Genomic DNA, 24,580 nt, shown 5'->3' with positions numbered 1-24,580 from the left:
TCCAGTCAGTCCCAGGGTTATGAATAATATTTGCTTGCAAAATATGACATCAGGGAACGAGGCACTTCCATCAGTCTGCTGTTGAATGAGCTGTCATAGAGGAGTTGTAATGCAATGTCTAATGGTCATAACTGCAATGCAGCACTTCGTCTGTCAGCAACTGTTACTGTTAACAGTAAATGGCTAATGTGTTTCTTGGAAACCGCTTTCACAAAAGTAATACATAGCAATGTGGGGGGAAAAGCTGAAATAGTACTGAAAACATCAAGACGTCATGCAAAATTTAAAAGCTGCTTTTGTTACAGCTTCTGTGAAGGAGTGTTTGATATACAAGAAGGAAAAACATTCAAAATAGCTTGATTTTATTGATGAAATCACCTCAACCTCATGGCCTTTGTTTTAATTTTTTTTACAAAATCAATCAAACGTTAGCCCCAGAAAATTCTACAGCATTTTGAAAAACTCATCTCTGTCAATAAATCGCATCAGATAAGTACTCAAACCTGGGTTCCTGGAATGGGGGAGGGGGTCCAGACAATGTTTTACTCAACACCCCCACCCCCGTCTTGATAGCAGTGATGGCTGCCACTTGCGAGCAGGGCCTGGTTCTCTGTTTTCAGACCATAAAATAAGGTAATTTTGAAATGCTGGGAACCCTTTGCTTTATTACATTCTCCTCACACCTTTTTGCCATAAAACCAATGAATGTTCCTTCCATCATGACAGGGTCCAATAATCTTTGTGGTGCCAGCATCGTCTGTGTGAACATGGTCAGCATGCCGCTCACAGCAACTGTAATAGTTGGATACTCTCAAATTTAACAGAGGTGAACAGGTTAAAGGGTTCCAATTTCTGTAAGTATTTGTGAATGCTCCAGCAATTTTATTGGCTGGTATAACAGTTGGTGAGACACCCAGCTCATCACACCCCTACTGTTTTTAGTGTGAAGGGTTCTTTTACAATTACATGTACATCCTGGAGGTGTGGTTCTCCTCAAACACAGAACCTCCATTTCATGTCCTATCCGACGGACATCCGGACATCCCTAACCGAAGCTAGGTACTCATTTTGCCCTGAGTAAAGTGAGAAAGTGCATTTCCCAATGGCACAATGTGGGGCATGTCAGTGGATTTGAACCCAGCACCTCTGGGTTTTAGGCCAAACAACCTAACTGATACCCCTACAAGACCTCACATGCTTGTCCAACAGTATTCTACTTTTGTCTGCCAGGTTTTTGGATTCTTCAGTTACTTTGCACACAAAACACCCTGGGCCTTGGGATGCAATCATGAATTTAGTGGGTCCTTTTGATTAATGCAGAGAAACTGATTGTGCTGGAGTAATGTCCTGTATCAGATAGTGTTACACATTGTTACCTCCTAGAAGTAGCCTGTCACCTGAGAATAAATCTGAGTTTATACTGGAACCACAGAGGGCAGAGGCTACTGGGTCATGTAGACAAATTGGTGCCGGTGGAAGGCAATGGTGAGGAATAGTAAACTTGTAATGAATTGGGATGTATGGAGAACATTGAAGTACAACTGAATAAACTAGTTAACCTAGTAAAGCTAGCAAGTTTTTACCTTCAACGAGAAGGTTATGTTTTCAGTGCCGTTTGTCTGTGTGTGTGGACAGCAGAACTCTAGAAGCTTTGGATGGAACCTTATTATATTTGGTAGTTTGATAGGGTCAGGAAAACAAAGGTGATGTTCGATAATGGGCCTCCTAGTAGTTCTCTACGGTACTGCAGTGGACCTTCCGGGTTTGATATCTTACATTCTGGACATACTAGGGTCATGATTTTTAAGTGGTAGATAGCTCTTGTTTCCCCGTACATCAAAGGATACAGTATTGATGATAGCTAAATGGAATAAAGTCTACTACCAATATGGCAAATTTCCAATATCAATAGATGTTGAAATATTTCTTCAAGAAGAAATCTTCTTTTGCATATGCGTACAGTCTCCAAAGAATTGATGCAGCTTGAAATGTCCATTTGGGGTGTATTAATCAAAATCATAGACCAAAACAGGCAGGCACATTAAGAATCACTCTTCATTATGCTCTGCTTTCAATACAGTAACGAAACACAGATTAACTTTCCCTGTAGAGCAGATGATTTATGAGAAGTGTCCACATCCCAAATTTGTGAAAGTACTCACACTGTCACAGAAGAGATTGTTCGAGACCTGAAGTTTGTTAAATTTGTACCACATTGAAGATAATCAGGCAGAAGTGTCCTTCCAACACCCCGCGGCAATACCAGAGGCAATTAACATTAAACTTAAATGGTGATGAGAATTTAGCTGTCAGAACTTGGTGCCAATCAGCTGTAGTGTAAAGCCACAATAGCTTGGTCCACAAGGTCTGACTGACGAATCTGCATTGTAGTCAACAGCACAATTTGCTAAAAGTTATAAGATTGTATGTATTACATTCAAGTAGAAAGCAAAGTAACATGATTGAGGATGCATCAGTGATAAGCCTCCCCACTCCACCATTTCTTCATCATTTTCCTCCAGTAAAGAGGAACAACCCCATAACTATGATAGATCCCCCATTTTCCCCGGGAGGAAGGTTGCCTCCCCAAGCCTGGTTGGTTTCATAAATCCACTGACCCCCACCCACTAGGTGAGTATAGACTGTAGAGCAAATGGGGGAAAGAGCCAAAGAAACAATTACCCTGGTCCCCTGGCAACAGCAAAGCTTGATTCAGCTTTTAATAGAGTCCCTTGGGGAAATGGTGAGTGCATATTAAATCTCCTGAATGTAATTACCTTGTTTGCCGAAGCTTCATTGATTGCTCTGCCTTTGTCAGCACCAGCCTTGACAAAACAATTCTCACGCATGGTTTCTATTGTCTCAACAATTGAGTATCATCCCAGAGTTTCTAGGAATCAAGGCTTGCATGCACCTATAGGCAGGACTGGTATGTATGTGATGAGGGCCACATATATTATTGATGTTGCCCTGCCCGGTGCGTGCTGCTATTTTTAGAAGTGATCAATATTAATAAACCACTGACATCTGGGCAATGAATACCATTGCTGAATTCTGAGAAATGTTCATTTGCATGATACGCACTTGTGCCTAACTGTCTGGAAGACAGAGATGCTCCAACCTTCTCGGTTAGCAGGAGATAGCATATTGACAATTTATTCATCCCACGATGTTTAACAAGGAGGTGGCACCGTTCTTCCCTCCCAGTAATGATTCACGTGCACCAATGACAGGCCAGGATTTGCATAATTTTTCCCCGCTGCACTTGGCGCTGCCGGGATATGAGGTAATGGGCAGACCACGGGTGATTTGACTGAGCATTCGCCGTGCCGACTGGAAGGGAGCAGACGCAGAAAACAAGCTCCCGACGCTACTCGAGAAGTTCTGAGGCGGCGACGGAAGGAGTCGGGTGCACTGTGAGTACAGTCTACCTCAGGAGATTTTGAACTGCAGAGAAAGGCTGTTGAATTTGGGGAATGTGCCGTAGAGAGAATTTTGTGGCCTACCAGACACTGTTTTTTGCTCAGAAGATGCCGGAAGGATAACTGCTCCCAGGCTATGAATCGATGCAAGTGCTGCTTCATTCAGACATTCAATGTACAGTGCTTTGATGGATTTGGTGAGGAGTCTCTTGAGGCACCCCAGAGCCGCGCAATGAATTTCGTTGCCAGAACTGTTTGCTGATTGTAACCTGCGGAACTTTTCTGCAAAAACGGAAGCAGTCAAACAGGAGCCACATTGTCCCAACACATCCAGCATTTATAAAGCTGTGTGGCAAGGAAAGATAAGCTCAAGTATTGTGAAAGGCAAGATGAAAAATGTGACTGCTTTACTGATTGCAGACAGACGCTTGCGGTGGAATCATCTCATTGGAGACACATCATTTATGCCCTGAGCTTTTGACACAAATGCTGCCAGGTTTGTCCATGTCTTTTGAGGGCCCGAAATTGCAGAACAATGACAGCCCAACCTAACGGCAGTGCCCTGGTGCCATTCCCCGATGGGGAGTGGAACACGACGGCTGGGGCATACAATTGTCAAACAGCAGGGAATTTCACGGATTATTTCACGAACTGTGTGGAGGAGGCACCAGGTGCTCTCCCGGTGGTAGACCTGATCGAAGGCGTGCTGATGCTGATCGTCACCATACTGATCATCATCGGCAATGTCATCGTCATCGTGGTGTACCAGTACGAGCCTTCCCTCCGAAACACCATGAGCATCTTCATCCAGACGCTGGCCATCTCAGACCTAGCCGTCGGCTTCACCTGCATCTTCCCGGTGATGGTCACCTTCCACCAGCTGGGCCCATACGGCTCCACCTCCTGCCTTGTCTACAGCTACTTTGTGTCCATGCTGACCAGCGTCTCCATCGCCAACCTTGCAGCCATCAGTATTGACCGGTACATCGCCATCATCAAGCCCCTCAACTACCAGGGCATCATGTCCATGCGCAACACTCGCATCTGCATCATCTTCGCATGGGTCTTCTCCATCTGCATCTGCTTCCCCATCCTGATCGGCTGGGGCACCAGCACCTACGACATGGAGGCCTTCCAGTGCGAGGTGCAGTCGTGGGCCACCGACATATACTTCACCATATTCATCATCTGCATCTTGTACCTGCCTGCCTCCGTCATCATGTGTTTCACTTACTACCACATCTTCAAGATATGCCGCCACCACTCCAAGGAGATCGGGAAGGTCCGGGAGCTCGAGACGCGCTTCCAGAGCGAAAGCGACCACTACCCGACGTCCTACACCACCAAGGCCAAGCACCAGACCAACTCCCGCGGAGAGTCCATGTACCGCAAGGGATCCAGTCGCGAGTCGCAGGAAACCCCAAACTGCGAGTCCCAGTCTCGCAGCCACCACGAGCGCAGAGCCGCAATGATGCTCTTCACGGTCATCACTGCTTTCTACGTCTCGTGGTTGCCGTACACGATCGTGCGTGTCGTGCAGTCGGGCGTCGGGATGAAACTGAACCCCATCGTCCGGTTTGGCTTGTCGTGGCTGGGGATCAGTAACAGCTTCTTCAACTGCATCATCTACAGCATATCGAACAGTGCCTTTCGACAAGGTTTGAAGAATCTCGTGATCAGCGCGTGTAATAAGTGCACTCGACGCGGAAATGACCCGTTCAACCTCACAGCAGTGCCAAAAGTGTAGAATGGGGAAAGCTCTACCAGAAGGTATTCCACAGCATTTGTACTTTGACCACTATTACGATGCACCTATCACTGTACTTTCCAACAAACCAAAATATTTTAACAGTTTGTCTTAGTATTTCATTCCTCAATTTTCACACCTTTGTTATTCCAAAAGTGCCTCAGTGCACTCAGTTGGCTAGGGACTTACAGCTCGGTAACCATGTCTGCAAACAATTGGTCTGACTGACACGTCTGTGGAGAGGCCTTTAATGTTAGCTGGCAGCAAGTAATTGCCCCTTGTTTGACTCTGATTCATTCAATCAAAAGACAAACTTACAGGATTCTCTCAGAGAAAAACTTCATTCCAAAAGTAAGTTTTGATGTCCGAGGAATTATGTTTTCTAATCTCCAACAAGTATTCATCATATCTGCAGAGTGTCATTTCTACCCAGACATGAATCTGATGCCTTTTCTTTAGTGCATGCCTACACCTCTGAGCATAGTGATCCAAATCTATGATATTGTATGGCTGTGTTAGCTGGTATACCCTGTATTTCCTTGAATAGCGGCCCACTGCTAGCTACATTTTGTACTTGACGAAGGAGAGATGTGCAAGATGTTGATATGTAAATACATGCACATCAAAGTCAAGTAATTATCAGAATAGAAAGAAGCATTAAGTCACTAAACATCAGGCTTGTTATGATGGGAAATGTAGGGCTGTTGCAGACGTCAGTGATGGGTGCATGTAGTCATAAAGGGCTGACAAATTGCTGTAGAGAATGTCAGAGATTTATAACATGTACAAAAAGCTGTACAGTGCATATAGACCTGTAATACATATCCTGGATCAATGTGAAAATGTGTAAAAATCACAGTTTTGTGCAATAAAGATGAGAGAGACTGTTATGTATTTGTAATAAAGAGTCCTGTAAAGTATACTATGTGATCTGAATCCATTTGCAGAATGGTTCAGACTGAATGTTGCCAGAATACAGAATGAATCTGTTATACTTTGATGTAACCAGAGTTTTATAGATATCTGCCTTTAAAGATGTGTCTGTGTGTTGAAAAATAGATCTTGCTAAATGCAAGATTGAACTGTGCTTTGTCTCAAATTGAAGACAACTGCAGTATATTCCATAAGGCTTTATTTGTTTGTTGATTGTCTTGGTATAGTTTACTGTATTGATGCAAGTAAAAGTATGGTATGTTGCAATGTTAGTGCCTGCTTTATATGACATGAAGTAAAGTGAATATATCAAATGTTGAAGGGAAAAGGATTCAAATAACACTGTGGAATATTCAATATATTCACTGATAGACGTTTGCTGTTCAGTATCGTTGTGGTCTGTTGAAAAAAGTGATTTCTGCGATAGTTGTATTGTCATATCATGTATATCAAGCCTTGAAACTTGTTCTATAGTGTGTAAAAGTGACCTAGCTTTGTATCTGTTTCACTTCTATTTGATGTTAAGTAAAGAGCCATGTCTTAAACATTTGATTTGAGAAACACCATGAATAGCAGCAGCAAAAGCATGGATTTTTCATAATCACATGAAAATAACAGATGCACTTACTGGATTTCTCAGCCTCCATGTGATATGGTTGATTTTGTAAAAAGTATGGCTGTTCTTTGCTCTTTCAAATTGATGGATTACAGAGTGACACCAGTATAATTAGAATAGTCATTATTGAACTGCAAAATCCAAAATGTGTTTTTGTTGCACGTAAGGAGCTTAAAAGCTTCCTACCAAAAGGACAGCTCAACCTCAAATAATGTTATCTATTGTGACTGCCAACATTCTTAGGAGCCAGAAGCAGGACATTTTACTGGCCAGAAAGTTCCCTTGGACTTTTGAATCAAAAAGACCACCCATTTACAAATGATCCAAGTTTCTTTTCCATCAAAATCTGATCTAGGGATTTTGTCGGGCAGGCCTAGGGCCCAGATAATCTGACCTATACTTTAAATCAGCCCTGTAGTCTTTGGAAGAATGTGATCCTACTATATTATTGATGTTGGTATTATGTAATTGATTTAGAAAGTAACCAGTCAGCAATGCTCAATAACGCTGTGAAAGGAACTGTATATTTACTGACTTACTATTGTCCAGTACAGATGTTTTTTATTGTTGCAGTATCAATATTGTTCTGAAATGTGATGGAGTGCAATATCTGTGGAATACAAAGCCAATTTAAAGAAGCAGAAAGACAAGTACAATCAACTGAAGTGAAATAAACATATCTCTGTTAATCTATAACCAACATATTGAACATGGAATGAAATATATTATCTTTTGAGTGTTGGCAAATTTGGTATGTAAGAGCATTTGTGACTTACTTAACTGGACTTGTCAGTAGCAAATGATGTTAAGATTTTGTCTGGAAAAAAAAAGAAAATACACCATATCATTGAGTGTTTTCACAATATTGCTTGAATTGCCTTTTCTGGGTCCTCATTTGTCAGGTCTGTCCGGTATATTTGACGAGGCCTCCGCTCCTTGCCATGAGGCTGGTATAGATTTCCTATATAACCTGGATTAGGGGCACTGGCGTGCTGCTATGAAAATCAAATCATAGTTTATTTGCTGCAACTGCTGCACAGTTTTGATATGATGGCTTGGGAATGAATTCTAAATCTGCAATTAATAGTTTGCTTAAATTGGGAGAGGGGAGTGGCAGATCCCTTGTGCATATGATTGAAAAGATCTAATTAGAGAAGACTGAGATGACTTTTGCTGACCTTGAGAGACTGTGATGTCAGAATAACGCATTCGGTTAATGCAGGAAAAGCATTTGTTTGTAGCACTGAGCTCCCAAAAACATGACCTTTTTCAAGGCAGGTCTGCTTTCATGGGCCTAACAGCAGTCCATCACATCCATACTCTTCCATTAGATGGGTGTCTAAGAAAGCTTTTGCTCAGGCGTGAAAAATCCTATTAACGATGCCTAAGTGTGGTAAACACATTTTGAGGCAACCGATCCAAATCCTAAAATCCTAAATCCTGGTTGACAACTCCTGATGATCCTTCCTATGCTAGTAATGAGGATTTTTTACTGTCATCTTTTTCTTTAATTTAGACAGGCAGCCAAGTTTTTGCCAAAGACTTTTACTCAGAACCATTCTGTAAGTTTGCAACTAACAGTTTTTCACCAGTTCACATGTAATGGTGCATGAATACAAATCTATGTACATCTCGTGGGTTTATTGATATGCTGAAGTTGTGACTGTCCTTAATCAATAGACCAATGTTCCCTTCAAAGGATTGCTTCTTGTGACAGTGTCTAGATTCAGAAATTAGAACCACAAATATGTAGATTGGGATTCACACTCCTCACACAGAATGTGTTGAGTTGAAGTAGTAGTGCAAATCACTACATTTACATTTAAGCACTTTTCTTGGAAGGAAGTACTGTAAATGCAGAAATGTTTGCGGTGGTTTTATGTCTGTGGTTTTAAAAACACTGCAAAACTTTTTGCCCACCGATGACTGTAGCACTACTATTGTTTCAAACACAAACTTAAAACCACTACAAACTGTCCATTTTCTCCTTACCGCGAAGTAAAAACCATGGGAACTTAAATGCATTTACAGTATTGCTTCATGCCATTGACTAGAGGTCCTCAGCACGCCTATACAACACACTTAGCACCTGGTTACATTGCAACACCTGCGCAGTGGGATGGCTTTTGTTGAAATATGGGACTTGACATTGATCATGAATCTTTGCATGGCTTTGATGGTCGCATTAGTTTGTTTTGTCATCATATGCAGAACATGAGACACAGACTGTCACAGATTTTGATAGAATTGCTGTTATTGATTAGAGGAGGAAAGCGAAACCAGTAGGAGCCTAACTGTCTGAGCACTGATTTGCACGCTACCGGGGTACATGTAGATGGTGCAGTTCTTCATCCCATGTTGAGGAGAGCCACACCTTGAGCCATTGTTAAAGAACTCTACACAAGAGTACAGAATGTCTCTCTTCTGCATCTGTCTTTCGATTCTGTATTGGACAGAATTTTGCTGCATGGGACAGACAAAAATCTTAACTAGTCCCAATTGACAGACACAAATTGAGAAAAAAACTGTGTCACAGAACTGTTGCAAAATCAAGATTTAGCCGTTTGAAATCTGCCCCTCCAAATGCGGGGAATGGTGTTTCAGGGGGTTAAGAAGCCATTAGCGCTCCATACAGAGCTTTGCTCTGTCAAACTGAGTGGATGGACAAAAATTCATAGATTGAGAGAGCGCTGGAATACAAAAACTGTAGCAAAATCAAGACTTAGCCGTTTGAAATCTGCCCCTCCAAATGCGGGGAATGGTGTTTCAGGGGGTTAAGAAGCCATTAGCGCTCCATACAGAGCTTTGCTCTGTCAAACTGAGAGGATGGACAAAAATTCAAAGCTGGAGAGAGCGCTGGAATGCACACTAGTGTGTGATACTTCAAACCAATCAATTCCATATAAAGGTTGTGCTTTACATACTAACTCTGCCTACAGACATGGTGTGTTAAACCGTTAGTCAGTTTCCTGGTCATGCCTTAAAGTTACACATACGGACTCTTGAGCAAAGTCGAACATACATATACGTATTCTCTTCAGTGTCAGAGCCGATGACAAATCACAGCACCGATCTGCCATAGCGTGAGGAAGCAGAGGTGCACTAAACTCTCCACACAACTTAGGCAATGTAGGTCATCCCTCCCCATCGCGTGACTGCAGGGCGATTGACATTCAAGCTGGAAAGGCCTCCTGCCTTAATCAGACATATTTAATTAATGGGATTACCATAGTAACGGGTATTGATTCCCGGCAACATTTCTATCACAATACAACCCTGCCACTGCTCTCTTTAACACCAGGATCACTTCATCCTTAATTCCATTCAGAAATCAATAAAAGACATTACAGATTGTAATGAGATTTATGCGTTTTGTGAAATATGGATTATTTGGTTCTATTTTATAACAAGGCATATATCTTGTCAGGAAGATATTTTGGACATTGTGCTTGTAGTTGAAATGTTGTCATAAGATTGTGACACCTCATTCTTATAATACCATGTAATATTTTTCAAACAGGTATATATGATTAGTTATTTTAAAGATGAAATACATGTACCCATGTAGATCTGTAGGTCACATAATAGGTTTCTCATGACTAGATCTTCTTCCATCATCGCAGCAAACCTCCTGCATTATTTGACCAGATTTTAACTATTCTTTTTCTTATTAGATATGTCAGTTTGTCTATCATAAAGGAGTCATTAAAGTTATAGTTTTTTTCAGTCGTTTTAAACAAGATTACATCAAAGGAAGGAATGACCAACAGCAGGAGAACTGTGTCTCACAGTGCATGTACATAGTGAAACTGAGCTGTACTGTCAATGTTGATTTAAACTTTTAGCTCAGTTGGGACCTCCATTATTGCCTAAAAGTTGACCATAAAGTTCTCGGCCTAAATGTGTCTCACAACATTATCTTAAAACAAAGCATAGCATTAAAAAAAATGATTTCCTGGTTCATTTTATTACTTTACAGCCGATGTGACATTCAAAAGTCAAGTGTGCTTTTTTTCAAAGCTAGCCATAACTACAGGATTGTTGATTTGAGTTTGATGTTCAATGCAAGAACTATGGGTGCAGCTTCAACGTGTTAGCACCATGCCCCATCGGAAGTCACAAACTTTGTTTGGAGATGTAGATAGAAATTGTTGTCATCTGACACAAAAACCACATGTAACAAAATCAGTTATATCTTACCCAGTCCACCATGGTTAAGAAAAATTCGAGGGGAATCAATGAGAACAAAAGAACCAGTATAAACTTTCAAAACCTCTTAAAAAGTGACATGACATTTAGGTGCTTGCATGCGCCCAAAGCCAGGGAATGATCCTGTCTCAATTCCAATCCATTGCACAAATATAACTTTACAGGCCCCGTTGCCTAGCTGGTTCCTGTTCTCAACTTCAGCCTTGCTGGCAATTTGACCACAGTATTGAGGATTATAGACAACTAGGTCACTGGTCTAACAAAGTGTTTTTTAATGGAGACGAATGACAGGCCATGGGAGAGGTAGTAATCTAACCTGCCCACCAAGGATGGCTGGTTGTTGTCTCCTGCCATGACATTAATTCTCCATAACTCTGTCCTTCCCCATTTCCTAGATGAGTTCCGGTACAGCTGTGTCCATCCAGCTATTGCCCTTTCCAAATGTAATCGTGGTACACATTAACGATTTTGGTCAAGGATAAATGGAAATTTAAAGTGTTCCCCATAGGCCAACTGCAAATGCATCATTATGCCATTCCAAACAAAAGTATCTCAATGACCTGATGGATGTTTGCTTGCTAGATTGGTCAAGAGTTGTAGAATTCCACCCAAGCTGTCCTGTCAATGCATTGGATGGCTGTACATGGTCAACCCTACTTGTCCAAACATTGAACAGGTATCTTGATTCTTTTTTTATCTCTCTGAAAGGTTTTGGATGCAATGAGATTGACATGTGATGTACATGTGTATAAATAAATATATATATATATATATATATATATATATATATATATATATATATATATATATATATATATATATATATATATATTTATATATATATATATATATAGAGAGAGAGAGAGAGAGAGAGAGAGAGAGATATAGAGAGAGATATAGATATATATATATAGAGAGAGAGAGATATAGAGATATATATAGAGATATATATAGAGATAGCGGCCTGCGTGCCGATTTGAGCTTATCATGAATAAACAAAGGTTCAAACAAACAAATATATATAGGAGTTCAATGAACAAGAGAAATACCTATTTGGTCTTTCCTATAAGACTCAGTACAACACAAAGTGAACCACAGCCTAAAGTTTGAAGTTCAGTCCTGAGGCCAGTTATGTTTGTATCTTGTTTAATCAATAATTATGCAAACCTGAGCGACAACAGCCAGGAATTTTTACTTTCCAGTCCAGAATCAGCATTTCTAACCACTGGACTATGCAGGCTTAAGAATCAGTCATCCTAAAACTATGTCTATCATATACACCAAGGACTTTTAAATAGAATGTCCCTCAAACAGATTTTATGCTACATTGGTAGATTGACAATGCAGTGTCCTTCAGTTACGGGTACAAATGTATGTTATGCAATGCTTAATTTGCTTCTATATTTAAGTAGAAATAATGGTGATAAAAAATTCATGTTCCAAATTTAGCTTTCAGTTTGGGCTGTTATGCAACTGGGTGGCATCTGCAATTTCTTTTAAAGCTGTTATATTGATGTAATGGCTGGCAAGTCTGATTGCTCATCTGTAAGGCATGTGTGATATCACTGTAAAGATGCCTTACCTATATCTGTATTGGTCAACCAGCCCTGTATAATGCAGTATATAATTGCCCTTTACATAACGCTAGCTTTGCTGACTTGTAGATGGGGCTGTTTAAATTCTATGTATCATTAAAACAACATGTATAATACTATCTGATGAAAGATACGCATCACATAAACTTTTGATGTACAGACAGCTGTTGTATATGCCATGTTGATCAGATGGATGTTGTACAACTAAAAGGGACTATTTATGAGAGTCTACTGTCTGTATTTCAGCCCCTTTATAAAACCGTACACTGATTATACCAATTTGAAATTGAATATAAATTCAGCTAAGACACAACCAATTGGAAATTTGTATGCCATTATCTGATGCCAAGTCTGAGTGCATAACTTATAGCATGAACATGTACTATGTCTTCACCATTTCTGTTGGCCAAGTTGATTTTTTCATATGGTGACTTTCGTGTCTAATAAAGTAATATAGAAACTTCCTGCACTGAAAGCAAAGTGAAGAATGAAGATGTGCAATCAACTCAGTGCACATTCATGTTGGAAGGTGGCCAATAAGAAAGACCTTTGAAAATAGATGTAAAATATTACCTAACTCCTCTGACATCCAGCCCAAGCATCTGTTGCTAGCATGTCACCCTAATTGTGTTGAAAAATTGCTTTTCTTACCAGCAACTGAGATATTATGTAACATTTCTGGTTCATTAAGTTGTCAGATATTGAACTACAAAGTGCAACTGTCTATACTTGTCAGCTTATTTTGACTCCATTTCTTACGATATGCACAATGAAACTGCATATCTGATTCTCTTCCATTTTGCCATCCAAAAAATGGCTAGAGCAGGCATCATTTTTACGAGCCTGTTGTGTGAATAGGCCCTGTGGAGCAGATTTCCTTCCAAATACTCCCAAGAGATTACTTAAATGTCTCCCAAGTAATTAAAGGATAAGGTTCCATTCGTTAAAAGAAACTGATCAACCTCTTAATTGGAAAAGTTTTGAAGGGAGCTAAGGGAAGAGGTTGGAGAAACAATTTGGCTGAGCACCAATTCATTAAGTGGGACTGATGTTCAGTACACAGGGGCAATCAAAAGCAATTTGACATGATTAGTTCTGTTGTGAGTAATGATGGAGCAAAGGTACACTTCGGAAAACTTTATTTAACGTTTCAGTTGGTAACTTTCCGTCACAGTAGAGGGTATACAACCACCTTTGGAGAATACATAATGATGCTCAGTTTTCTTGAGTGTATCTTTAGGTACGATAGTTCCATTCAACGTAAGATGAACCCACAAGAGTATGCAAAGTCACACCTGACAAGACTGCATGCTTGCCCACTAGTTTTCTTAAGTGCAAAGTTCTCAGCACATGTATGAACCAAGTGCTAAGTGCATCTTGCTGCTGACTCCTGACCTTAGTTTTTATGATTTTATAAGTAACTCTTTCAATGCATTTCTGTAGATTGCTGAGTGATATGACTCGCAGGCTACATCTGATTGAATCATACTTCTTGCAGTTAAAGTGGTAGCAGTAATTTTCTCTTTTGAAAAATTCATAGAAACTTACTCCTATAGCAATCATGATCAGGCAAAAATCGGTTAATATTCATTGAGACCACTTTCGATCTATTTCTGTTATCGTGTGTTACACATCATGTAACCTGCATTAACATTAATCTGCCCGGTTTCTTAAATCTGCCACTTTGAAAAACAGTGGGTTTGATAGATCTCTAGTGCTGTACCCCCCAGGTATGCACAGTTTAGATATACATGCATTAAACTGGGGGATGTTGGGTTGGAGGCATCTTGCATCTGTTTGAATGCATCTTTTCAGGGTGGCAGAATTATGTACCCTTGTAGATTATTTTGGCTATGAGTCAGATGTGTTGTGGTGAGTTTCAATTAACAACTAAAGAAAGAAAAAAAACTCATTTCATGGAACAACAGTATATATTCAGCACCAAGGACAGCAGCACATGGCTGGATGTAGCACTTACTTCAGAGACTTAGCAATTCTTCACCACATGTACCAGAGGCCGTGGAAGTGACCTTCCATTAAGATGGTCAGGGGGTGACCAGCTGAAAATGAATGGTGTTGACATGTTGTACCAGAAACGTGGACAGCAATTGGTATTAATAACATGGACAAGGAAAGCACTTAGCACATGGTACGTGTACTTTAGCACTTAGCACTTAAAAGAAATTACCAGACATAGCAGACACCTGCATGTTAGTTCCACAGTAACTAGGGCAAGTCTAATTAGTGTAAATGGCCAGGGAATGCATGTGAGTCTTACAATGTAGCTCCCAAAGACATGATACATGTGTAACTTAAAAAAATACATATTGCAATGATATTTTTCCCAAAGTCTTTTGTAGTCTGTATAACCCAAACTTCAGCTGTCTGGGGTTGTAATGACGGATAACGGGCGGCTGCTATAAGCACGATTAAATCAAGTCTTTTGTAGTTTTGAAGTGTTATTTTATCCACTAAGAATATGAATTTCATACTGCATGAGCTCCAAGACTTGATGTTGGCGGGAAGGGGAAGCTAACTTTTGTTAAAAGTTCATTATCTTCAGTTCTCCTTTTTTTACTTGAATATATTAAAAGTATCCATTTATGTTATCCTGGAAATATTAAACAAACTTTCAAAGAACACGAATTCATTTTACAAAAATCCTAGCTCAATAAACTTGCTTGTAAGATGACAGTGTACCTCACTTTTTCAAAAGAATGGAACTTCTTCCACACTCTAGTTCCTGTTTGATATATCATTGCTACCAAGGATGTCCATAGTGTATCCAGTTCTTCCTCTAATGGACAGATAGCCTTTCACAAAAGTAGCAATTCAGGCTCTTGCTGAACCATTCCCTCTGGACCTTGGTGGCACTAATGGCCAAACAATGATGTAAATTGGCTTTCCAAGTGTCAAGGTTACATAAGGAGGTTACAGAATCCTGGGAATGACATTTGACCTTCTGCTGGGGTAATGTCATCCATTAGATGTTCATATGGCGTCCTTTGCCCAAGTGACATTGTAGCTTCACCCTCTTGTGGGATGGTGCAATAGTAGTGCATTTTACAGTCACACAATGGAACAGATTTTCGTGGTGGTTTTAAGTTCGTGGTAAAGAGTTCACCGCGAAAACCACGAACATAAAACCACCGCAAACATTTCTGCATTTACGGTACTTCACAGGAATCATCTACAAGTAGACCACCACGGCACAGTTGTACTCCAAAGCGTGGGCTATGGAGATAGATTGGACCGCAAGGGAAAACGTATCACTGGTTAAAACAAGCAGGCCTTTAAGAGGAAAGCTGATAGTTTCCCCCTACTGGTACAATTAGTTCTTCAAAGATCCCAGATGTGAACATTTCCATTTGGGATAACCCCCAGCAATCTGTTATCAGCTAATTGCCTGGTTTCCACACTGACTTTATCCATGGAGGTCATTACTAGTGGAAATTTAACCTTTTCTTTTTTCTGATGTGATCCATTTACCAGGAGGGTCGCTGTCCTGGGGTCACCTTAACTGGTGGGCTGTTGTTGTCTCGATTTATTCATGTGACCAGACAATTAGAGAAGAAAATTATGCCTGAGCTTTCTTTTGTCAATACAAGATGAGTTGCAAACTTGTTTCTCTCTGACTTGAAATTCAGTCTATTTCTACACATGATTTGGTTCCTTTGCCACCACCAATAACTTTGGGTCATCGTCTTCTCCTTTTTTTAAGCAATTTTTAGCAAACTACTTCACCGTTGTAGTATAGCCCCTATATAGTATATTCTCTTTGACAGCCCTATTCTCACTTGGCTCACTTAGCTCACATCTCCAGGTCCTTTAAAAGCCAGGAGAAAGCCCCTTCAGCAATCTGTTTGCTTCAAAGTCTGTCGCAATTAGAACAAAGTGGGACTAATGGGTCATTCTCGCCTTTTACATTCCCACTTCTACAGACCAAAGCTGTGAACTAGCAAGAAGAAAATGCAAGAGAGCAATTAGTGTTTCCATAAAGAGAAATGAAAGGAGAAAATCTTTAATTTATTATTTAGGTAGCTTTTGGAGCATTTCCATGGAGGAATGTTATATTGTGTATTTGACAGTATAAAGTCATGGGTGGTAAGCTCAAAGGATGTATATCGCTTGCAGTAGGAATATTTGGATGATTGAATTCTCAGTTGTGACTTCTTGACATTTAAGGTCAATGTTGGAACTAGACTTAAGTCACATCTTTTCTGAAATTCAACTACCGGTACCACTAATTGCTTCTCAGGTCAAGAGCTAACCTTTCCATAACTTTTTAAGTTATCCTGCTAGGAAACTTGAAACGAGAAAAAAAATCCTTGTGAACGAAGCCATTGCATATGCAATGACGATGTGTCGTGTATTTATAGCCACCCAGAATCAGATTGAAGCACGCATTCCAGCAGTAGATGTGCCCTACAATTTGGACTTAAATTCCCTTGCTGCAGCCATGTGAAAATGGCATACAAGTTTCCTTTTAGCACTTACAACTTTCTGGGTTTTTTTTTTCTTCTTCAACTCCTTGTTGTCCACATGCCAAATTGCGTGTGCTGCAGAAACATTAGGAACACTTAGGAAAACATCAAAATGGCCACTCATGTCAGGTTATGGAAAAATATCAGCGTGCCTCTATATTTAGCAATACTGGTCTGAAGATTTGTGAAGAAAGAAGCAGACCAACCAGCTTTAGAGTACCTTGAGTAGATCAGGTGTTGTGAAGGGACATTGAAAGTACATATGTGGCATCACATGGCCTATTGGCAGTGCAGCGTGTTTGGCCCAGAACCCAAAGATCCCGGCTTCGATTCCCCTAAAATGCCCCTTGACATTGTGTCATTGGGAAAGGCTCTTAACACAAATTCCCTAGCTTTGGCTAGGGACATTCCTCGGATAGGATACGTATTAAATGGAAGTCCTGTGTTTGAAGAAAGCCACACTTCGAGCACCTAAAAGAACCCTCCATACCTATCAAATAAAGTATGGGTGTCTTTCCTGTTGTGAGTGGATCAAATAAATCTGTCCAGATATGCAGCTTGTATTCTTCAATACAAACCTGGTGTGTTACGCCATGAGGCGGTTTACCGGGTATGTAATACATACAAACAAACATATTAGAGGGGCTTATGGAACTGCATATCATTTTCAATTAACTGCAACTCTTTAATTAGCGGAACTCTCTTACTCACTTCATTTCGATGTGAAGCTTGCATGTGAGATGTTGATTTTGACAAGTTGAAAGCTGGCACAAACTTTGCACAGCATGCGATAATATTGTCCCATGTGGTTTGTTAGTGTTTACTGCTTACATTAGCCAGCAGGGGATTTCAATAAGACGCCTCTACCATTACACGTGTCCCCAGGTATTAAATGACGCTGCTGTGCTAACTAAGTAGGAAGCCATCAGAGTCACGAATGTCATACGTTTCTGCTCTAAATTGGACGTAACAAGAGTATGCCCATTATTGAAAGCTGGGTGTTTACACACACCATTTGTTGATGTTACTTACGGCCTTCATATTCTTGCTCATAAAAGTGTGCATCTGTCACCTTGAATCAAGGTTTAGAAGTTGCCAGTACAATTTATAACACAGTTCTTAATTTGTACACAATCAAGTGCTTTATTCAAGCTGCTGTCTCGATCACAGTCTGTCACCTTCTCCAGGGCAATACTAACTGGTTCTATTTTGCACTGCAGCTAGGTGATGCTGCTAACAGATGCGGTCATAAATGTGAAGTGTTACATAAACATACTGCATACTACATGTTTAGAACTTCATGGTGAAAACATCAGCTAACGTAATAACTACAAAGACCTTTGTTATCCAGTGACTTACCGACGTGATGAAACTATCCTCTGTTATCCCCACAAACAAGTTTAACTTCTTTCATTGTCACTCGAGGATGCCGGCGCAGCTGAAGGTATCATGTGCCCTTCTGCTGGAATATCTAGCTACAGACTATTTTCATTGGTGGTCAAGATAATATCACTTCCATGTAGAAATGAGAGCTGAAGGTCAGGTTCAAGATCATTTTACCCCAAATGACACCCTAAAACATTAGATACAAACCACACTCAGTCTGACATCTATAATATATCCAATGCCACCAAATTGAAACATTTTCTTAATCCTTTATAGTAAAAAGATCACCGTAGATTCTTTTTGACTAAGAATCAAAGAAGTCAGTTGCAACCAATTTTAAAGTGGAGAAATGTTAAAGACTTTATGTGTCACAATAAGACCTAATATGATGGCAATTTCTTTGAATGAGGCTTGAGCAACCATTGGATTTGCCTGTGGGCCTGTCAGTTGCTTCAATGTTGAGTGACAAAGCTGACCCAAATATTCCTGAAGAGATATGAGGGTGTTAAATACTAACCACATATGTATTGAGTGTTCCACAGACAATTGAGCATGTCTGAATCAGGTTTACTCAATTTGTACCGAATAGTCCAGGATTATTACTTTACAGCAGTACCAATTACTCAGGACTGCTTTAATTGGTTGATATTGTTTCTGTACCACTTTCAATCAAAAGCCAAAGTAACATGGCTTGACGCCGTGCTTGCTGGGGTTGTAGTTTTGCTAGAAATCAGTCATGTATTGAATACTAATGAAGACCTTTTTTTTTACATGTGTTGCTGCATCGCTGCCTTTGCCATCTTCTCTCATCTTCCTCATCTGCCAATCATCCTGGGGCCTACCACTTGAAATATTCAGGTATGAAAATAAGAGATTTTTATCGATTAAATGATTGACTAAATTGTTTCGAGCCTCTTAGACACATTAAGTTAACTTAACAACACAATGGTCAAGATACTTAACTCCTGATTGATTTACAACAGTGCTTTAAGGCCACACCAACTTATTTCCTTGGTTCTTAGACAGTTTGGAGTACATCTTTACCTAGTGGTCAAGATGAAAACAGAGGGCTGGAAGGAAAACTTGCATCTTACTATGATGTATAGTCATTCCCTGACACTGTTTGGACCGATGTTCAGCCCTCAGACTTTGTTTTCATGGTAATATTTCGATTTAGTAATTTTTTTAAAACCGAGGAATAACATATATATATAATGGTTGCGACCTAAGGTAATTTCCCAATGCTAACAGTCTTATCATGATGTCCCATGGCTCCTTCACTCCTGCTCAGAACTTGATATACAACCAGACGCAGCCTCCCCTCATCAGTCGGTTGGTTATTACATGCTAGTATACCCTCCTGTTTTAGAGGTCTCCAAAACATGAACCTGTGGGCTTAGACTGTCTGCGCAGGTATTAGCTGTGACATGATGGAGCCTTATTGTCTTGTGGTGATGATATTGGTGCTAGATTGTGGTGATGTCTCGCCCACTTTCTTGGCTCAGCTTTTCTTGGAAGTCAGGATGAGGCCACCAAGGAAGGGGCTGTGGAACCGTTACGTTTGTTAGAAGCTAATTGAAAAATCACTGCAGGCACTAGGGACAAGTGCCAATGACCTGGAGTAGCAAAAGCTGAGTTTGAAAACTATCTCTGAAAGTTAGTATTTCTGGTGTCCAATGCTGTATTCAGGTGTGTAAGAAATAGGACTGTTTTGTATGCTATCATGAGGGTGTGTGTTGGATAGGTCTGAAAGTAGGATCTTACATCTTTACCCTTAGAATTAAGGGAAAATATCACCAAGAAAACAGGCATCCTGAAGGAAATGTTTGTTTCAATGACTTCTCAAAAAAAATATACAATTTTTTCTCTTAGCATGGTCTTTGGAATTTCAAGTATTTGTATGTTTGTATGTTTGTTTGTTTGTATTGCATACCTATGACATGCTACACCAGGTTTATACTGAAGAGTACAAGCTGCACATCTGAACAGATTTATTTGATCCACTCGCACCAGGACTGACTATGGTGGGTTTCTTAACATGCTTGAGTCATGGCTGTCATCACGTCCCTAATCAAAGCTAGGCACTCATTTTCACCCGAGTAGAATGAGGAAATCGGTGTAAAGTACCTTTTCCAAGGGCACAACATCGGGACCTGTCAGGGATTCGAACCCAGTACCTCCGGGTTCTGAGGCAACCACCCTAACCACAAGCCGCCATGCCACCCTGGTCACTGTTGCCATGGAGACTAGGGAATGGGGATAAAAGTTGTGTCTAACATGAAAGCCAACTGATAATATTCTTCTCCTCCATTTATGTGAAGATCAGAATGACAAATGACTCAAGCACCTCCCACTGACATGCCAGTTATAGAATGCTCACAAGCTGCTTTCAGTTCCCTACAGAAGGTGTTCTCCAAGGAAGAGAAAACGCCTACCAATACTGTAGATTTATTTGTTAGTTTGAGGTGATAGAACAGCCTAGTATAGATATAAACATGCAAGTATTTTGCAGTCGCTTTGGATGTCCCAATCCCTTAATCTATACATTACCAAGGAAAAGTGAGACAAAGGTTGAGTAGACTTGGAGGCCAACCCTTTACATACTTCACCTTCCAACATCTTTGAAATCTTCCCATGTAAGACTGAAAATGACAGATAGGTCCCAGCAGTTTCCAATGACATGCGGCTTATGAAATGATCTCAAGCCATTTACAGTCCCCTGACCAATGACTTGTAGCATGTGATGGCTTCCCCCAAAGAAAATTGAAGGTTACCGGTAGATTCCTCAGTGGTTTGGGTGATTGATTACATTCAGATTTATGATTTGGGGATATTCTAGTCCCTTCTGTGCATCAACTTAAAGGAGTCCAACTTGCATCTCAATGGTTTAAGTTCTTCATCTTCCCATTATGTAAAGATCAAAATGACAAATGAGTTCAGCAGTTTTCTGGAACACACAGCTTATGGTAGCTGCTATCAGTTCCCTGTCCAATTACATTTGAAGGTTTTCGCCAAGGGAAAGAAAAAAAAACTACCCATGCGTATGTTCCCTATCTGGTTAGACGGTTGTTTGGTCAATGGTGTTCTAACTCTTGTGTGTATTTCTTAAACTAGTGAAGAAGTTTGGTTTTGTTGAATGAACTTTGATGAATGTTGTCTGCACGCATGTGACACTAAACACAAAGGAAACAACATTGCAGCGAAAGGCAGAAGGCAAGAAACTGCAGCTCCGAAAACTGACCAGACGCAGACCTGCAGGCACAGTCTACAAACACTTAGCATTCCAAAATAGGTCTACCCACCTACAAAAGGGCCTGCAGTCAAATTGGACAACCTTCATCTTCAAGAAAAATCAAGAAACAGAAGGGCAAAGATTTAGAGCTTGAGTTGAATAATAGAAGGACTTGGACCCCTTGCAAGGCTGTTGTCTTGGAGAAAGTTGAGCTCCTCGGTGCCATTTTAACACCTAAATCTCCCCCTGAGGGTGGTGCTTCATCATCGTGAAAAATATTGATAGTTGGAACATTTTTGTGATAAACGATCTTGTTACGTTGATACAGATATGTTCAAATTTCCATAATGTAGCCATTATCGTCTAAACTTTGTCATGTCGCTTCAGGGCCTCTTGGTTAGCTTCATATAGGTCTTGGTTGGTGACTTTTGGACCCAGTTTGCACTAACAGAAAATTTGTCCCATTGTTTGGTTAGGATGACACGTTGACACTTGGCTGTGTTAATTCATTTCCATTTCAGTAGGCTATGGACAGCTGGGTACTAAGGTTAGTAATAAGTGATGATGTTTTTTTGTGTAGTGAGTGTTGATGTAACCATTATGATATCATAAATGTTAATGATAGTATGAAAATGTACTTTTTGCATATCTGCAGGGTGGATAAACTATCCCTTTGTTTTGAGGTTTGTTTGAAAAAAAATCGTAAGTTCAAAGTTCAGCAGATAAAATGAGCTATTACGTTCATGAATGTCATTAGAGTTGGGCACTTTATTTGGTTGTCAGCAGTCTTCGTCGGTAGCTTTTATGGTCTATATACGTTTTTATGGCCATGACATCCCTTGATTTGCGCTCACCAGGAAATTGTTTCTCAGTCAACTTGAAACAACATTCTGTATGCAATACCTGTTTAAGGTCTCTGCTCATGTGCCTGAAGCTGACTGTCTGCCTGGAAGAATCATTGCCAAGGACACACAAGTCCAGTAAGATATTGTCCACAAGTGCTCTGAATACCAGAACACCCTATGTAAATGGCAAAGGGTTTAGAGCCTTGTTGAAGCTAGCATATAGTTGTTCCAATATCTATCCTTGGGAGTCGCTTGGGAGAGGGGATTGAAGATTAGGGTTTTATGGAAAGAATGTCTTTATTTATACAATCAATGCCTCCAGGCTGGAATACCTCTGGAAATCCAGTAAGTATGTGAAATATCTGCACCTCAAATTCTCCACAGGATTTAGACATGTCCTGTGGCGGTTGAAAATGCAGTTGAGAATATTTGACGAGGGGATGTCGGCAGCCAGATTGAAAGAACTATTGACATTTCTGGGCCATTACCATTGTTGTTCCCGGTGCTATGGACAAACATACAGTGACAAATTATCCCTGTAAAGATCCAAAGATTGCATTGCACCCTCAGGAGGAGACAAACGCAGCTTTGCTATCAGCTTGTAAAACCCAATCTACCCCCGAGAATGCAGCAGCCTGATACGACTATGATCCTGGATTTATTAGGTGGAGACAGGCTAGATTATTGTCGGCGCAAAGTCTTGCCAATCCTCACTTACAAGAAGAATCTGACAATGATGAATGGCACTGCAGTTTATCCAACTCCTTCGAAGATTCTCTCACATCATGGGTGAAAGCTACTCCTAAATCCTCTGTATATGAATCGATTCAGCTCCTATCCATAAACTCCATCTGTTGCAGAGGCACAGAACTTTGAAGTATCATCGATTATCATCTAACTTCTTAGACCAGGAAGTCCTTTGTACAGAATTTCTGTCAACTCTTGGATAAAGTGAGCTCATGCAAATATCTCCAGATTTCTTGTGGAAACTTGTGATCACAGAATTTATCTCAGATCACTGCACATATCTGAGACATGTGGAAGAATGGCAATGCCTCAGAAAAGCTTTATATCTGAATGATTGAATGGATGAATAAATCTGAATGCTGCAGCAACTGTTCATTCAGGTTTTATGGCTGAAACATGGTATCATGGAAGTAAATCTGAATGGGAATAGCCCTGCAGGAGGATGGAATGTCAGACCTTTGCCGATAGCTTTTTGTAAGGAACCTGCATGGTTTGGATGAGGGACAGATCAGAAAGCATAGCAGTGGGTGTAAGTCATCATCATCATCATGCCAGGGTGTATGGGAAGAAAGTGGAAGTAAGAAATTTGTACATGACATCCTAGAATTAAGGAAAGACAAGAAAATTGTACTCTTGATTATTTCCGCAGCAGTCTCCCTGTCCATGGTGCTGAATTGCTGTTGAACAAAATATTGAGTTTGGTCATTGATCATTGGAAGGAACACAATTGTCATGCAGTTGGGTTTCTGCAAAAAAAAGGTAGTATGAACATTTTATTGGGGGACTGTAGAAAATAAAATTTGCTTCTTCCCTGATTTTATATGAATTCAAAGTACATTTTTACACCACTGTCTAACAAAATGTGCTCTCTTAGTTTCTATTCGGTGTGTCAGGCAAGTTACAATCTGTGTTTAAACTTTCCCATATAAGATTGCTTCTCATAATTCAGTATACAACATACTGTACTGAACTTTCAAGTGACAGCATACTGTAATTCAGTCTTGTAATTTTTGTGTTGGGGTTTTTGATCGTGGTTTCCACAATGACCGCTTCACTGCAAACTTAAATCTGTAAAAGCGTGTGTTTCCATTACTGTACTTATGTGACTATAGTGCTATTGCAACTTAAAACCACTCAGATCCGTTTTTCTCTTTGCCATGAAATGAGATCACTGCAAACTTAAAGGCATTTACAGTAAAGTCTGAGGCACAAGCCCATTTCTGTACCAATAAAAGCCCAAATCAGTTCTAACCTTACCAGCATTTAGATACAAAATAAAACTGGCCATCTGGCATGCCTGTTCCCCCAGTGTCAGTTGTAACTCAGGTATTGATACTATAACCTACGGCTGACATGCCAACATC

General features: G+C 40.3%; 2 protein-coding genes across 4 annotated transcripts in view; both read left to right on the top strand.

Annotated features, from left to right (window-relative positions):
* Window positions 1–24,580, top strand: part of LOC136442505 (rab GTPase-activating protein 1-like) — a 100,868-nt gene that overhangs the window by 38,505 nt on the left and 37,783 nt on the right. The gene's annotated exons all lie outside the window — the stretch shown is intronic.
* Window positions 2,450–7,581, top strand: LOC136441783 (probable G-protein coupled receptor 21). Its single transcript, XM_066438261.1, has one exon. It carries the CDS (start codon window positions 3,958–3,960, stop codon window positions 5,167–5,169), a length of 1,212 nt encoding a protein of 403 aa, XP_066294358.1. The 5' UTR covers window positions 2,450–3,957; the 3' UTR covers window positions 5,170–7,581.

Source organism: Branchiostoma lanceolatum, chromosome 9 (genome assembly GCF_035083965.1).
Source record: "Branchiostoma lanceolatum isolate klBraLanc5 chromosome 9, klBraLanc5.hap2, whole genome shotgun sequence".
NCBI lineage: Eukaryota > Metazoa > Chordata > Leptocardii > Amphioxiformes > Branchiostomatidae > Branchiostoma > Branchiostoma lanceolatum.
This window is presented reverse-complemented; position numbering and strand designations above follow the sequence as displayed.

Excerpts from the sequence above, each read along its gene's own strand:
- LOC136441783 (XM_066438261.1), top strand. The coding sequence starts at position 3,958 with ATGACAGCCCAACCTAACGGCAGTGCCCTGGTGCCATTCCCCGATGGG.